The 16,667-nt window shown below is 37.4% G+C and overlaps 1 protein-coding gene across 5 annotated transcripts in view; it reads left to right on the top strand.

Moving 5' to 3' along the window:
* The window catches only part of STXBP5 (syntaxin binding protein 5), a 166,717-nt gene that overhangs the window by 95,177 nt on the left and 54,873 nt on the right, over positions 1 to 16,667 (top strand). For all 5 annotated transcript variants that reach the window (XR_011434477.1, XR_002805193.2, XM_023632926.2 and 2 more), the window contains exons 10-17: positions 4,203 to 4,357; positions 5,568 to 5,640; positions 8,203 to 8,350; positions 8,563 to 8,630; positions 8,898 to 8,938; positions 9,806 to 10,026; positions 10,536 to 10,714; positions 14,754 to 14,879. Coding sequence is in view for 3 of the 5 variants with exons in the window: in XM_023632926.2 (XP_023488694.2) it covers positions 4,203 to 4,357; positions 5,568 to 5,640; positions 8,203 to 8,350; positions 8,563 to 8,630; positions 8,898 to 8,938; positions 9,806 to 10,026; positions 10,536 to 10,714; positions 14,754 to 14,879 (1,011 nt within the window). In the remaining 2 variants the exon portion in view is untranslated. The remainder of the gene's footprint in view (positions 1 to 4,202; positions 4,358 to 5,567; positions 5,641 to 8,202; positions 8,351 to 8,562; positions 8,631 to 8,897; positions 8,939 to 9,805; positions 10,027 to 10,535; positions 10,715 to 14,753; positions 14,880 to 16,667) is intronic.

Genomic DNA, 16,667 nt, shown 5'->3' with positions numbered 1-16,667 from the left:
CTGTATGTCTTTGGACTTCCTGCTGAGCACTGGGATTAGAGTGGTAAAGAAAAGGTATTTGTTACCAGGTAGCTTTCAAGAGCTAAGGTACAGTCCTGCTCACCAGATACACACGTGTTCCCTCTAAATAGAATGGCATATTTCTGTGTGAAAAAAGTTGGGGGATTTAATCGGATTAGTAATGTAAATCAGTGGTATATGAGATTGACTACTGAGAGCTTAAATTCCAATTTAAAAAATATATAGATGCAGTAATAACATAGGTAGGAGTCTACTTATGCGGAAGGAGCTTCAGAACAGCACAACAGTTAAATTTCATGCTTCTTTAGACAGCTTTTCCCGCATCCGGCCCTGTGCTGGAGTCACCTGAGTTGCTGGGCCCTCCCGCAGCGCTTCTGACTCAGGAAGTCCAGCACCAGTGACCGGCAGGGCAGTAGGGTAGTGGTATTTAAAATGGGTGTTTGACACCCTTTTGGGGATAGCTAGCTAGGGCCTGGTCCTGCAGGTAAAATCCATATTCTGGGTCCTGAAGGAGCTCAGAGTAGGAAGGAAAGTAGATAACCGATGGCAATTCAGTGTGGTGAACGCTGAGAAGAGGCATGCGGAGAGCGCCTAGGAACCCGGGCAGGGCACCCGGCTCAGTCAGGGCCCATGGGTCAGTGGGGGTTTCCTGAGGAGATCACTGGACTGACTGACGTTTAAAGGAGGAGTAGGAATTAGCCAAACGAAAATGAGGGGAAGTGCATCTCGGTCAGTGAGCAACTTGTGCAAATGTTATTGTTCTAAGGTAAGCTGCAGGTTATTGGGGCCAGAACTAAAGTAATTGTGGGGATGAAATGGAAACGGGTTCCCGAGATCCTAACAGAGTGAAGAAGATGTGTTTATGAGATTTAGGGTCATGTCATCCAGCACCATGGGTTGCTTTACTCATCTTTGCAGCCACATGGCCCTTCAGTTCCTCGGATACCCCAAGCTCATTCCTGACTCGGGGTCTTTGAGGTGGTTATTCCTGCTGCCTAGAATGTGCGTCCTTCTCCCCCAACCCCGAGACCTTTGAGGGGCTGGCTCCCCTTCGTTCTCGTCCCAGCTCTTCTGTCTTTACCGCAGGAACCTTTCCTGGCCTCTCTGTCTTACAGTAACCCCTCTAGCCGCTCCTCACAGTCAGCCCACCACTCTGCCTTGTTCTGTTTTCTTCACAACACATCACACTGTGTTTATTGTCTGCCTAGACTAGACATGAGAGCTCTGTTTTCTTCTCAGGAACACAGGTGCTGAAAAAATACTCGAGTGAATGAATGGGCAGTGTTATGGGACTGAGTTGAGCACATTGCTTATACAAATGGCTTTTGGGGTAGAAGTGCCTCCTTTAAGTAAAGAATGCTTCCTATGGAAACACAGCTTCAGCCAAACTTATTGTCAAGGCCACCTTGAGGGGGGTTAATCAGAAAAAGGAAGCATGTATACTTCCCTGAAGTGTCTAGCCTCTTAAAAATCCCAATCAAAATGATAAAATGTCCAAATAAACACCTTCCTAACTTGGATGTCTTCAAAATATGTGGGTTTTGGGTAACACCCAACATTAATGAAAGGATTTCTACTTAAATTTTACTTAAAGTAATCGAATAAAAATTATACTACTTCTCGACCTTTTTATAACATCACAAAGGCTAATCTTTTATTTAAAAAAAAGACCATTCTCTACTTCCATAATTCACATATTACCCAGAAATAATCTAGATTCCCTAGAACTTTTACTGTAATTCCAAATGCCAACAAAAGCTTTGAATTTTTATAATTTTCATTGTCTAGCTTTAAAATATTTAACTTTATCATTGTTTTTATGACTGATTTATGTATTAGTTGCCCTTTGAGGGTAAATCTACCTGATGGCCAGGGTTTTATAATACCATGCTAACGGTTTAATCATGTAATAACCTGGTCACCTACCTGGTATCTGCATGGAAATTTTATTCTGTAACATAGCTGAGCATCTCTCTCTTCATGGTTCTTATATTAATAGTACATTTTTTTTAAGTTGGCTTTATGTAGAAACATACTTATCAGCCTATCTTTGAAATATTACATATAAAATACCAGGCTCCCCACTCTGTAAAAGTTCAAGTTGTCGGACTCTTCGCCCTTTTTCCTAGTGTTTTACATCCAGTTGTATGCTGTATTTCAAAGTACAGAAGAGAGGAGCTATATCCCATTTATTCATTATGTGTGATACAGAGTGGAAGAAAATTAAATACGCTTTTCTGACGAGTCATAATAATCATGGTATGCTCAGACATTGGAACAATGGATGTATAGGTGTAGTTCTGTTCAGGACAAAATTTTAAGCTCTTGCTACTGTCACTTAGCTGGAAAAATAAAATGACCCAAGTCAGTTTAGTGGTGAACAATTGGAGTGATAGTAAGCTAGTCATGGTTAATGTAATGGATCCGTTCATTTACCCACGAGGCGCTGTTTCGGATATAGCAGTGACCAAAACAAACAAAACCACTTGCCCTTCTGAAGCCTGCATTTTCCTGAGAAAAGCAATACGCAAAATAAATAAATTAGTTTTAGCGATAAATGCTTTGATAAAAATAAGGAAAACAGGGATACATGAGGGTGCAGTATTAAATAGGGAAATACTGTACATACACACATATCTACACATATGTTATTTTATGTATTTCAAATAGGTAAAATGTTTAAGTATTAAAAAACTGTGTTATTTGACCTAATATTGATACTTACTTATAAATTACACACCTGTACCACTACTACCCTAAGTAAATTTTTGTGGGGGTTATTTATTCTTGTTTTAGATAAAAATAAATATAATTTAGAAGTTTCAATGTTTCTTTCCACATATCACAAGAAGAGAAACGTTTGTAATAGATTATAGTGATTTGATGATAATGACAATAATAATAAGTAAATCTTACTAAGGTTGTACTGTGTGCCAGGCATTGACCCCAGTGCTTTGCATGTGTTAATCAACTCAATTTAATTGTTGGGGGTAGTTACTTATTACTCTGCTCCATTTTATAGATGCAGAAGCTAGGCACAGAGAGGTTAAGCACCTTGTCCAGGATCACACAGAAATTAAAGGCAGAGCTGAGATTTAAATGCAGACAGTTTAGTTCCAGAATTAACACTTTTAACCATTACGTATGGTTAGATACTGCTTGTACTAGCTGTGAAGAGGGGGGAGATAGATACACTGGCCTTAGAGTAAGCAGGAAGAAACTACCTGAAAAATCATAAATGAAGACATTTAAGGAAGTCGTATACAGAACATTTTAAATCATCTGTGTAATGCACCAGAAGCAACTTCGTCACCAACAAGTAAGAAGATGCAGATGGCAGATGAAGAGCCAATTTCCTTAGACGGCAAAGAACTCTGACAAACCAGTTAGAAAAAGATTACTAATCCAATGAAAATATGGACAAAAAACATAACTAGGCAAATAAAGATAAAGAAATACACTCAGACCAAAACATACGAAAAGGTATTTCATGGGGTTTTTTTTTTGCATATTTAGAGATGCAGTTTTATGAAGTGGGTCTAGATAAATCATTAAAATTAATAATGACTGATCGGGAGACAGGTTGTGGAGCTCATCAAAAGTGGCAAGTTGGCAGCTGACAGATGCGCGGGAGCTGTATTCTGAAGCACACCAGCCAAGGTTCCGGGAGGGAATTAAGCTACAGAAAATGATTTGAGCGACTATTCTCAAGGGTAATTTGTAGCTTGTGCATTCTTGATGCATCGGTGAGAAGTTAATTCATTACATACAATGGCTGCCTTCGGGCATTCACGTCCTCTCTTGGAACTTCTGTTGCGGCCTGGTTATTAGGATTGGAAATAAAGGCAGTAATTGAGGAGACTTACCAGCAGAAAGCCAGAGAGATTTTTTTGACAATGGTTTAAAGAGGATAAAGGAAAAAATCTTAGGGACCAAAGGGAGGACTCTCAGAGAGAGTGAGATGTGGTCAATATTCATTCCTACTGTAGGTTAATTTTCAGGAGTCACTTGGGTTTTACCTAATGCAATTAAAAAATCACATGCAAGTATTCAATTAAATGATGCATAAAAATGTTAGAATTTAAGATTTTATTTCACTAAATAAAAAATTTATGATACAGCAAAAAATACTTCGTCTCCACTATGCTAATTATAATCTTAACTATGTATTTTATTTCCAGGGAACCTTTTATTATTTTATCAGGAGGTCTGTCATATGATACTGTAGGAAGAAGACCTTGCTTAACAGTTATGCATGGGAAAAGTACTGCAGTGCTAGAAATGGACTATTCAATTGTTGATTTTCTAACCCTATGTGAAACACCATACCCAAATGGTAAGCTTTGCATCTTTAAAACTCATTCTCTGTTATTCAGAACAAAGACCTGTATATGTATGCTATCTAAGTAGTTTCCTTATCCTATTGCACTAATTCTTCTGGGGGAGAGAACTTTCATAACTTTGCAGATTTTATTTCAGAAGTTAATTTTGTTTAATAACCTTTATCTATTTAGTATTATGTATCAGTAGTAAGTGCCTTTGAAGGATAAACAAAACTATCCCCATTAAGAAATATTTAAAAATTCCATAAAATACTAGTTTAATAGTCAGGGTTCCCCAGAGAAACAGTACCAAAAGGAAATACGAGAGAGAGAATTTATTTTAAGAAATTGGTTCATGCAATTGTGGAGGCTGATAAGTCTAAAATTGACAGAGCAGGCTGGCAGGCCGAACATTCAGGAGTTGATGTTGCAGTCTTGAGTCCGAATTCTGCAGGCTGGAAACTCAGCCAGGTTTCTGTGTTGCCATCCCGAGGCTGATCTGCTGCTTTTTCAGAAAACCTCAGTCTTTGCTCTTCAGATCTACAGCTAATTGGATGAGGTCCACACACGTATCGAGGATAATCTACTTCACTCTGAGTCTACTGATTTAAATGTTTATCACATCTGAAAAATACCTTCACAGCAACATCTAGGCAGGTGTTTGACCAAACAGCCGGACACCAGAGCAAAGACAAGTTGACACACAAAATTAACCATCACAACTAGCATATATTATTTCAAAAGGAATTTAAATCTGGATCTTTTTTACTTCCTTTGAAGGTAATTGAGATGTGGAGATGTAATGCATTTTATAGTTAAGACACACGTGAAATATCCAAGACAGAGATGATACCATTATAGTAATACTCTGTTGGTTTCCTTTGAGATCCAAAAGTGACGGTTGTTCTCATGGGTATTCAGATTTAAATTTTGAGTTTGTTTTCCATGTCCTCCCTTGGACTATGCAATAGCATAGAGGTTACCTGAGCTTCTTATCTTATTCATCTTTACAAAACTGAAATAATTTTGTTTGGGTTATTATATAGATTTATCTCATTTAAAACATACTAGCCTTAAATTATATGAAGTATAAGATCAGAATCTTAAACACTTGAGAGAATGGAACAAAATAAAATAAAGACCAAACAGGAAATGTTTATTATCTAATTTGCTGTCCTCTTGCATATTTAAAACTGTTGTTCGTGCATTGTTTTCCTATTCCAGATTTTCAAGAACCATATGCTGTGGTTGTTCTTCTAGAAAAGGATTTAGTACTTATAGACCTTGCACAAAATGGGTAAGAAAGAAAATTTGATGAGCAATTATTTTAGTGTGTGGTGAAAAAAGATTCTTTTTAGCATAGGATTGGCTGTTTCATCTTTGAAAAATGCTACGTTTATATCCATAACCTTGACCTCTTTAGAGCTCCAGATGCACATTTCTAATCACCTGCAAATTTCTCTAGTGTGTTGATCATATAGAATTTACATTTTTTAAGTCAAAATTGGTTGAATTTCTGCCATTTCCTATGATTCAACCTAATGTTTGGATGCCTTGGGGCACACGGAATCAGCATGTCCAAAATTGATCCCATCACAGTTTGCTCCAGACAAGCTCTTGTGGTCTCTCCATCCGTATTCCCTCTCTGCTGTGGTGTGTCCCCAATGCCACTGTCAGGTTAATTTTACCTGCAGCACCAGTCTTGTCACTCTCTTCTCTAAACCACTATGGTTCTCTGCTGGTTTTTGATTTGAAAACACCTTCCCAGCCTACTGCTCTACACAGTAGGAATTCAAGGTACCTTTCCCACCTGGTTTCTCACTGTCTTCCTACAGGAGCCTTATTCCCTGGAAAAACTGAACTGTCTCTTAAGCAAAACATCATACTGCCATGTCTTTTCTTAGATGTTGGTTCCCAACAGCTGAAACACTCCACCTGCTTTAGAGCCATCAAAAATCCACGTTAAAAAAAGCTCATCCGCCTTTTCCTCTTTTAGCTTTTCCTATTCTCTCTTAACCAGATATCTTATATCTGATTTATAAATTCCCACCATAGCTCCTTTGCAACTTTTTGCAGTATTTGTCATATTCTGTGTTTTCTAACATAGATGATAGTATGTTTACTTACAAATTCTTGGATTGGAAAAGCACTGTATTTATTTGTATCTTCTGAGAGAGCATCATTAAATATGGTTTCAGTTGAGTTTACCCATTCGGTATTTCAGTGTTTCTCAGCTGGGGGCAGTTTTGCCCTCCAGGCGGTGTTGGTAATGTCTGTGTACACATCTTTTATTGCAGGGGGGAGGGGGGGTGCCGCTGCTGGCATCTAATGGTAGAGGACTAGGATGCTCCTCAATGTCCACAAGGCGCAGAACAGCAGCCCCCCCCCCCCCAATACAGACTTATCTGATCCCAGTGCGAATGGTACTGAGATTGGAAAATCTGGAAGTAAAAAGTGAGCAATACGTTTACCTTATTTTAAGGCATTCCCAAATTCACATCAACTTAGTATGTGCTACCTGTAATAATCTATTGTGTTTTTTTGTGTGTTTTCTTTTTTTTAAATAACAAGACTATTGTGGAACAAAGGAATTTAAAAACATTATTTCTAAATGACAGTCCTAAAATAACTTATTCTTAGTATGATTTTTTTTCCTTAAGTTTCCAAATAGACTTCACACATGGTCTGTCCTGAGATACATTTAAGTTAAAGAAAATACTGTGCAAGTCACCTGTGAATAGGCATTTTATTTAGCAAATTTATCAGTTAAATGTATAGTAATAGTAGAATCATTAAACTAAAGATTTTAAAGTGTGTTTATAAAGAGAAAAACGTTGCCTGCCATTTTTTAGATGCATGTTTTGTTTGAGTTTTGTCTTTGTGTATGGTTGAGGACGGAGTGATGACAGTCGGGTTCATTTTGAAGTATAGAAAAGACTTTTCTGAAATTTTTCTCCTTTAATTTTTAAAATTGTTGTCAGTAGTACACTGATCAGTGCATCTAATTTTTGCAGATTTAGCTGGTTTCTGATTTTCCAGATATTTTTAAGTAACCATTCTCAATTTTAAGGACTTTAAAACCAGAAAAGAAATATCATTGTGTAATTAGTTAGGAGTCTACTTTAATTTTGATTTTTGAAAGCATTTTTTTACTTTATTTAATAAGATAACTTCATAAGTAGAAAACATTTTAGGTACAATTTTATTTAGATTATCACTGAAACAAGAGAGCATTTCTAGATTAAATATTACACTAGCCATTACATTGATGGAGGAAAAAAGGAGAATTGACAGTTTGTGTTAGCTCTACTGATAGAAGGATGTGGTTTCTGTTCACTGAGGACTGTATAGCTTAATGGTTAAGAATGCAGTTCAAATTCTGCTTCTCCTTGCTAGCTGGCGTGCCTTGGGCACGTCATTCTCCCTAAGCCTTTCTTCTTCAGTAAAATGCCTACATCATAAGCTGGTGCAAGAAGTAAATAAGATAAGTCCAGTGTATGGCACATGGTATGTAGGTCCAGCTGCAGCTTTTCTGTTTATTATTCTAATTGAGCACCTTTCATTATAAACATCATTTCTTTTTACGTATTTGCATAAGTTAAATCTATTAAATATCTGTGATGGAATGTATGTAATTTCTAAAACTATAGAGAAGAACACACTATCTGAAAAGTTAAAATATAAGTTCAGATAATATATTATGTGGACCTTCAAAGGATGTTAATTTTAAATTAATCAAACTTAAAAAAGTTTTTCCATTCTAAAGCTGTAAATATTTCTTAAAAGTTTTCATTGTTGTATTAATCATGGGTAATGATTCATTAAATTAATAAATATTTTTCTTTTCCTATTGTTAAAGGTATCCTATATTTGAAAACCCCTACCCTTTGAGTATACATGAATCCCCTGTGACGTGTTGCGAATATTTTGCTGATTGCCCCGTGGACCTTATTCCTGCACTTTATTCTGTTGGAGCTAGACAGAAACGTCAAGGTTACAGCAAAAAGGTATTGAACATGAGTTCTAGTATTTAGTGTTACATTTCAGTATTTTATATTCATCATCTTGGAGTGTTTGATAATGTTGATAGCTTTTCTAGAGAAAATGTATAGGAAACCCTTTTTGAAAGTAAAGTATATCATTTACTGTTGTTGTACATATATATATGAAGATGTATTTATGCTTGGAAGTTGCTTTATACAATAATCTTTTCTTATAGGAATGGCCCATCAATGGAGGTAATTGGGGCTTGGGTACTCAAAGCTACCCAGAAATAATTATTACAGGGTAAGTAAAAGACTGTTTTCACCAAATAAATCAATAATAACTAAATATAATCAAGAACACATGAATGTTAATTAATTGGGCAGCTAGTGCTTTCCTTTATGCTATACCATAATAAAAAATAATTTATTGTCTAGAACCTGCCAATTTACCCTAAATTTTACCTTTTTCCTCGTTTTGGTGACTGTCTTGTTTGTATACTTGACCTCAGAGAAAGAGAAAATGTCATTTTTTTTCTTCATCACATTCTTAACTCATTTGGTTTCATAGGCACGCTGATGGGTCGGTGAAGTTCTGGGATGCTTCTGCAGGTAAATCTGTGGAATGTTATTTGTTGTATGTTGCACAGTCATTGCTTTTATACTACCTGTTTTAGAATGACTGTATAAGCTGCGTTTAATTTGAAATTTGGAGGCTGTAAATGTAATACCTGATTTACCACTGATATCAGCTTAGAATTTTTAATGGATTAAAGATATTCTTAAGGATATTATTAGCAAATCAAGAATAATTCTCAACAGAAGTACTCAAATTCTTCAAAATTTCTTCAGATCTTCTCCTCTTAACTCAGAGGTAGAAGTGGGAATATGTTTCAAATCAACAGAATTTTATAGAATAAATATAATGCCTGATTCTGAACTTAGGTCACAAAAGTTTGTATCATCTTGGTGAAATATATATGGTGGTTACATAATAGCAGAAACAGGACGAATACTTTGAGTGGCTAATGTTTGCAAAACATACATCGCAAGCACTAAGAATTCAGTTAACTCAGGATGTATTATGTTTCCTCATGTAGAAGTGTTAGATAATATTGGTACCTTTTGTAGAGACAATATGTAGAAAATCATTTTAGAAAGCAAAATCTGTTCCTTATTATTTGTTATATTTCTACATTTTTTTACAAAATCTTCTTGTTACTCATTTTTTTCAGGTTATCTAAATTCATCATGATGGTGAATCTTTTTTTAATGAGTATAATGGGTACAACTTTTTTTGGTCAATGAGTACAGTGAATGCATCATCTAAAAGTATAATAGAGAAATGTAGACCTAGGAGTGAAAATATGGTTCAAATAAATATAGGCTATTTTCCTTACATGGTATGACAAATTAAATGTTACCTTATATTTGTTTTTTTTGTATTAAAGTATCTAATATGTATTATCTTCTCCCTAGTAACTCTGCAAGTACTATATAAACTGAAGACATCTAAAGTATTTGAAAAGTCAAGAAATAAAGATGACAGACCAAACACAGACATTGTAGATGAAGATCCGTATGCCATTCAGATCATCTCCTGGTGTCCAGAAAGTAGAATGCTGTGCATAGCCGGAGTTTCGGCTCACGTCATCATTTATAGATTCAGCAAACAGGAGGTGATCACAGAAGTCATTCCGGTAATAATCTCTTAATTACTTTCGATGTCAGATGTCTGACATTTTAAAATTTTTGAATTATTTAGAAGACTATTTGCAGTCAGTTTTGTCTAGAATTTTTTTAAAGGCACCTCAGTATTCACATTGCCATCCATCTGTTGTGAAAAATAGCCAATTTTTATGCATATGTTCTTACTGAACATTTAAGTCCTTAAGGACAGTGCATGTCTCATTTGAGGAAAGTTAATATGAGTGTGAGCACACTCTAATTAGGTACTTACAGGAGTGCCAGGAATTCTAAAATCATAATGCTTGTGTGTACACTCACAGACACACATACACACAATCTTTTTTAAAAAGCTGAGTCAGAATCAACATTTTTTCGTTGCTAAATCCTTACATTTAGAAATCTTGCAAATTTTTACCTTTAAATGTGTTCTTTTCACTGAAGTATACGTCTGTGTATATAAGCTGTAATAAAATGAGCAATAATTATTAGGAGTGGGTAAACTGTTTCACTTTTCCGACAGATGCTTGAAGTCCGATTGCTGTATGAGATGGATGATGTGGAGTCCCCGGAGGGTGAGCAGGCAGCCCCTGTGCCGACCCCAGTGGTCGGGGCCAGTCCTCAGCCCGGCCCGCCTCAGGCTCACCCTTCCAGCAGTGGTAGTTCATCTGACGGGCTTCGTGACAATGTCCCTTGTTTAAAGTAAGTTATACAAAATAGATGTTTCGAAAATAGTCTTTTCATTTAGATGGTAAGCATTAGTTAAGTTACAGTAACATTTTTCTGTGATAGAGTAAAATGCCATAAGAGCACCTTTTTTCGTTTTGCTGTGGTTAACCCAACTCATTTTTTTGTGACATCAAGAGCAATATGGTTGTGTTTCATGATTTTGTCCTTAACGTGCTAAGATTTGATCTCTAAACACACTGGTAGGTCAGTATGGATCTTTCCTGTATATAGCTCAGTCTTCTAAATCCAGTGATTTTTGATTTATATGTGGATCAAATGTATGTTTAGACTGCTTTCTACCACTCTGAAAATTCTGTTTTTTTCAGTTTTTAGAGATTTAGGCATTTTGTAATCATTTTCCTAACTTTTCCTGAATCTGCTCAAGCACCACAGTGGTGGTGTTTAAATACCTTTATTGTAGCATTCCAGATTTGAATACATTTTGCTTTTATACAGGAACAAATTGAATAAAGTTTTATTTTCCTTTTTCCTGTCCAATTTATATTATTGAGTGGTTAAGGTTTTTGAAAGACATGAGCCTTAAATATGGCAGAGAAATAAAACAATGAAGAAAGAGTTAAAATTATTGCAGAATTTCAAGAAGACTGTGATTAAAAGTGTATTACATTTACAGAGAACTCATTTAGGATGATGACTGCGAAGTGGTTGTGGAAAATGTCAGCGATTCAGTATAAGAGTTGGGGGGCAAAAGCCAGACCGTGGTAGATTCGAGGGAGGGAGGGTGGTAAGAGAGACGATTGACATTTGTTAGAAAGAACCAGGCTTTGTTCTGTTTTCCTTCAACTTGCTAGACTCTCTTTTATTGGTGAATAGTTCAACAGTTACTGTGGAGAGTGTGTGATCAAAAATGCATTAGATAAGGCAGATTCTTTGTATTATAATCATTTAAAAGGTATAGCTTTTTTAAAAAAATCTTCTTTATATATGTTTACATAAATTCGAGCTTGTGTTTTCTATGCCAGTGGTTCTCGAACGGGTGATTTTGCTCCTCAGGAAGCATTTGGCCATGTCTGGAGGCATTAGTTGTCACAACAGAAGAATGAGAATGGATAATCATTTTGAAACTGCAAAGTCTCCAAACATTATTTTGGCATTTAAAATATATTTGTACAAATTATGGAGCTTTTTATAAAGATTCAACCCCTTAACGTTAAAAAGTAAACAAATTAGGGGCTGGCCCCGTGGCCGAGTGGTTAAGTTCGCGCGCTCCGCTGCAGGCGGCCCAGTATTTCGTTGGTTCCAATCCTGGGCGCGGACATGGCACTGCTGATCAAACCACGCTGAGGCAGCGTCCCACATGCCACAACTAGAAGGACCCACAACGAAGAATATACAACTATGTACCAGGGGGCTTTGGGGAGAAAAAGGAAAAAAATAAAATCTTAAAAAAAAAAAGGGAACAAATTAATTTACATATATTAAAATGATAACCACTGTAGGTATAAAAACATAACATCTACCACCCCCATTTTGTATTTTTAAAATCTAACATATTCTGTCATTCCTTGATCTGGTTTCTAATTTTTTTCCTAATTGGGAATTTTGCAGCAGATTTGGCTGGCTTATTTTTGCTTAAGAAGTTTTTTGTTTCTTTATACTAAGTGGAATAAGAATTGCATGAGTTCTGTGTGTCTTCATCATTTCAGTCTTAAATGTGTCCGTGTATGCACTTCTAAAATTATCCCGAATGCTTATTCCTGCTCTTGAGAATCTAATCTAATGTGCACAATAACTATCCCAGAGGGAAGGTGGGCACTACCTTGAGCCTTACCCAATTCATACAACGAGAAAATAGCACACTCACACCCTTCGGCCTGTGCTTATATCAACAGAGGCTTTCTGTGATGGAGATGAAATGCTACTCAGTCTGTCGCTCTCTCTTGAGATGGACACTTGCAGCTGATTAGTGGGTGTTTCCCTGAGAAGAATCAGAACTTCTGCCCCAACCAGTGTTCGGTTCTGAGTATATTGCCTTGCAGACTTTGCACAGGCAGAAGTGACTATAACTCAGTTCGTATTAGGGGTGCCCCCAGTGATTCATGTTTACCCTGAAATTGGCAACATACTGACCCTTTTCTTACTTAGAGTGAGTCTAGCAAATATCGCAGCCAAAGGTCAGGTGTCATGGTCTTCTTCACTGGAAGTACCAAATAAATGATTCAAAAGGGTTCTTACCTCTGAGTTTGGTGTCAGGAGATTCAACATTTGAATAGTCTTCCTGATGTCCTTCCATACACTGTCACTCCAAGGCAGGTGCCTCAAGAGTTGTTGAAGTAAGCAGGCTTTGCATGTGTTTTACAAGAGCAATAACTGGAGAAAGTCTGTGCAATCAATATGTTCTCACAAAGTCAAAGCAGATTTTTTTTTTTATAGTGTAAGTAGTCACAGAAAAAATAAATTGCTCATGTTTTAAAAAAAATTTTATCTTCCAATCTGTTTGAAGTTTACTGATCAAGTATTAGAGGTGTTGTGTCTAAGTAGCTTTATTCCTTAGAAAGTCTCACACCCTTATAAACCCCTTGGACACTCCCCCTCACGTGCTTGTCATGAGTTTAACCAGTGTAAGTTTTGTACGAACTTACTCAGTGTGCGTGAGGTTGGGGAACACATTTGACCGTTTGCTGATAGCTCACTTGAAGACCCGACCATCACCTCAGACTTAACATATATTCCTGTAAAGCCAGCTCTTCATCCTGACATCTTTTTGGCGGGCTTGGGGACGGGCCATGTAGAATCGCTCCATCTTCTTTTTCTCCCCTCCTCTGCCTCTGTCAGCCTCCAGCTCATTCATTCAGCCACTCAATACTGAGTACCCTCTCTGTGCTCAAGTGTTAAAAGTGCTGCAGGGTTTCTGCCTTTGTGGATGTTACAAGCCTTTTTGATTCCTGCTTCATGACGTGTCTCCAGTCCAGCTTTTTCTGACTGTTTCACGTCAGGAGAATCCCAGGAACTTCCTAACTGGACTCGCTGTTCTGCTTCACCTTGCTCACCTGCACCCAATTCATCTTCCCAAATAGTTCTTCCAAACCTTCGTTGGCTTTAATTCTTTAATAATGAAAATGTGTTGCTTCTGTGCAATTTGACCATTGGCAAGGCTCTTTCCTAGGCGCTGACAATGTCCTCATATCATGGTTAGGTGGTAATATTTCCAATTTTAGACAAGAAGGTGGCGGGTAAGTGGCAGAGCCGGGACTCTCACTCCAGCTTTTCGAAAGCCCGAGTTCTTTCTGCCAACATCAGACCTTTGCAGCCAGGCCTTGAAGGCCCTCCAGGGTCCAGCCCTGGCCTATCTTGCTATGCTGATGACCGCACACCCCTCCACTGTAACCACACTTACATACTTGTTAATCTTTGACTATGGGTCTTTTACTTTATCTTGTTTGCTTATGTTTTGCAAAAGCAGTATTTTTTTGAGCACTATTCAGCAGTTATTTTGGAAAGAGTCTGTGTGTTCAAAAATTCTATCAGCTCAAAGTCAAAGTCAATTTTTTTTTTATAATAGAAGTGGTCACACACACACAAGTTACTTTCCCACTTTTTTTTTTTACTTGTTCTTTAACTCATTATGTTTTTAGCCCGTTTTCGTTGAGTTAGACCATATTTCTAAGTTTTAAGTCTACTTTTCTAACTTCCACTTTTCTTCTAACTTTTTTTCCTCTTCTTAATTCCTGGGCCGCTGCTTCTCTTTGTTCTTCTCCCCTCCCCTCCTGCTCTCCCCCCTCCCCGCTTCTCCCTGTCTCACTCTGTCCCCCACTTAACAGTGGAACTTACGTATGATCTCTTATGTTTCTTATTTATGTACATGTTTCATCTTCAACTAGATTAAGTGCTTCTAGAGGACAAGATTCCAATTTTTACATTTTTTAATATCTAGCATTATTTTGTGTATAAAGTTATTTTTATATATTATTTATGCATGGCTTTATAATTACATAGCCTAATAAGATAATTGAAGATGAGTTAAAAGGTAATATGTTTTCCTTTATTACAGAGTTAAAAATTCACCACTTAAACAGTCTCCAGGTTATCAGACTGAACTAGTTATTCAGTTGGTGTGGGTGGGTGGAGAACCACCACAACAAATAACCAGCCTGGCAGTCAATTCTTCCTATGGCTTGTGAGTATCATTTATGTGTTCCTCAGACTCTTTATAGTATTTTTTTATTTTTAAAACTAAAAAAGAATGGTCTTTATTATAGCATCACTTAAAAATTTGTTGTTTAGGGGCCGGCCCCGTGGCCGAGTGGTTAAGTTTGCGCACTCTACCTTTGGCGGCCCAGGGTTTCGCTGGTTTGGATCCTGGGCACGGACATGGCACTGTTCATCAGGCCACGCTGAGGCGACATCCCACATGCCAAAACTAGAAGGACCCGCAACTAAAATATACAACTATGTACTGGGGGGATTTGGGGAGAAAAAGCAGGAAAAAAAAAAGGAAGATTGACAACAGTTGTTAGCTCAGGTGCCAATCTTTAGGAAAAAAAAACATTGTTGTTTAACTTTAATTTTAGACCAAATTCATGTTTATTTGGAACATAATTCTGCACTGAATAATTTACTCTGGGTGTGCTTATACTCCTTCCTGATGAAAAGTTAAATATCTCAGGGACCAATGAATTATTTGAGATAAACGTTTAAAGTCAATATATCTTCTCCTATATATACTCTCAGAAATAATTCTCATAGTAGTACTCAGGCTAATGAAAGTCTAACAAAGTTAACTTGAGTAAATTGTAAAGACGTAGTAATAGTTTAGTAAAATATTCATCTATGCTACAGGTATATTTATTTATCAGCTCCTGCCTTCAAGTGTATAGTGTTAATTGTACATACTTTTTATTATAATATGCTAGACTTAGAAAGTATTTATTTTGGTTTGTTTTAAAAATCAACATTGTAGTATAAGAGAGACCACATGCTAACTGTTCAGCCCCAGGGCTGCTGATCATGTGTGGGTCACTGTCTCCTTCCATGATGCCAGCCTGAGGGACTCTGTCATCAGTCTTCCTCCTCCTTGTAGCCACTGCTACCAACTCTGTCTCCTGCAGTTGTGCGCCCAGCTAAGACCGGCTCGGTCTGAGATAGTCTTCGCTCATGTCCTTTATTTGCTACCCCGCAATGTAAGAACACAGCCTTCTGTTTAATATTTTACTGCCCACATTCATGAAGGAAACAAACAGGATATAAGAAAAAGGACCAGTAGGAAGTTGCAAATCAGTTGATCTCAAGCCTTGTTGGGCTCACAGTTGTATCTCGTTTAGCTCTTCTTGTGTATTTTTAAAATTTGAACTAGTTGCCAAGATTATTTAATGTGAAAATCCGTATGTAGAGCTTCCGCTGAAGGGGTGCTCTGACGGAGTCTCCCTTCCTGCAGGCAGCAGTCAGCGGGAGCCCAGCCGAGCTTTTCCTCCTCGCACGGGTCGTGCACTCTCCAGCTCGCCCAGCTCTTATTTGGCCTGTTTTACTCACTTATGTAGCCCCTCTTACATTTCAGTTTTTGACTCGTGGCTTAAGAGATTTAAAAAGAGTAAAATTCCTTTCTTCATAGTTGCTTGGTTTGTGGTTCCTGATTCATAATTGAGAAGGTATTGGGCATACTCCAGAGGGAGGCCTCCAAGATTTGTGCTTTCCCCTCTTTACTCTTGACTGTAGGGATTACCAAGCTTTCCCAAAGGTGTAGTCCTCTCTTCCCCAGTGGAAGGGAATGTCTTGGGTTGAGGAGCTCAGAATGCCCCCAAGTCAGAAAAATAGTTGTATTGCCCAGCATGGGGATTTGTGTCCCTCATCAAATTTCAACTCCTGTGCCAAGTTTTTTTATAATGATATTGATTTGTAATCATAATACCTGCAGAAGATCTGCAGAGTTCCATGAGAAGGCATATGTAACCTGTATTTCCATGTCTGT

Source organism: Equus caballus, chromosome 31 (assembly GCF_041296265.1).
Source record: "Equus caballus isolate H_3958 breed thoroughbred chromosome 31, TB-T2T, whole genome shotgun sequence".
Lineage (NCBI taxonomy): Eukaryota > Metazoa > Chordata > Mammalia > Perissodactyla > Equidae > Equus > Equus caballus.
Note: the sequence above shows the minus strand (reverse complement) of the source record. Positions and strands in the feature narration are given on the sequence as shown.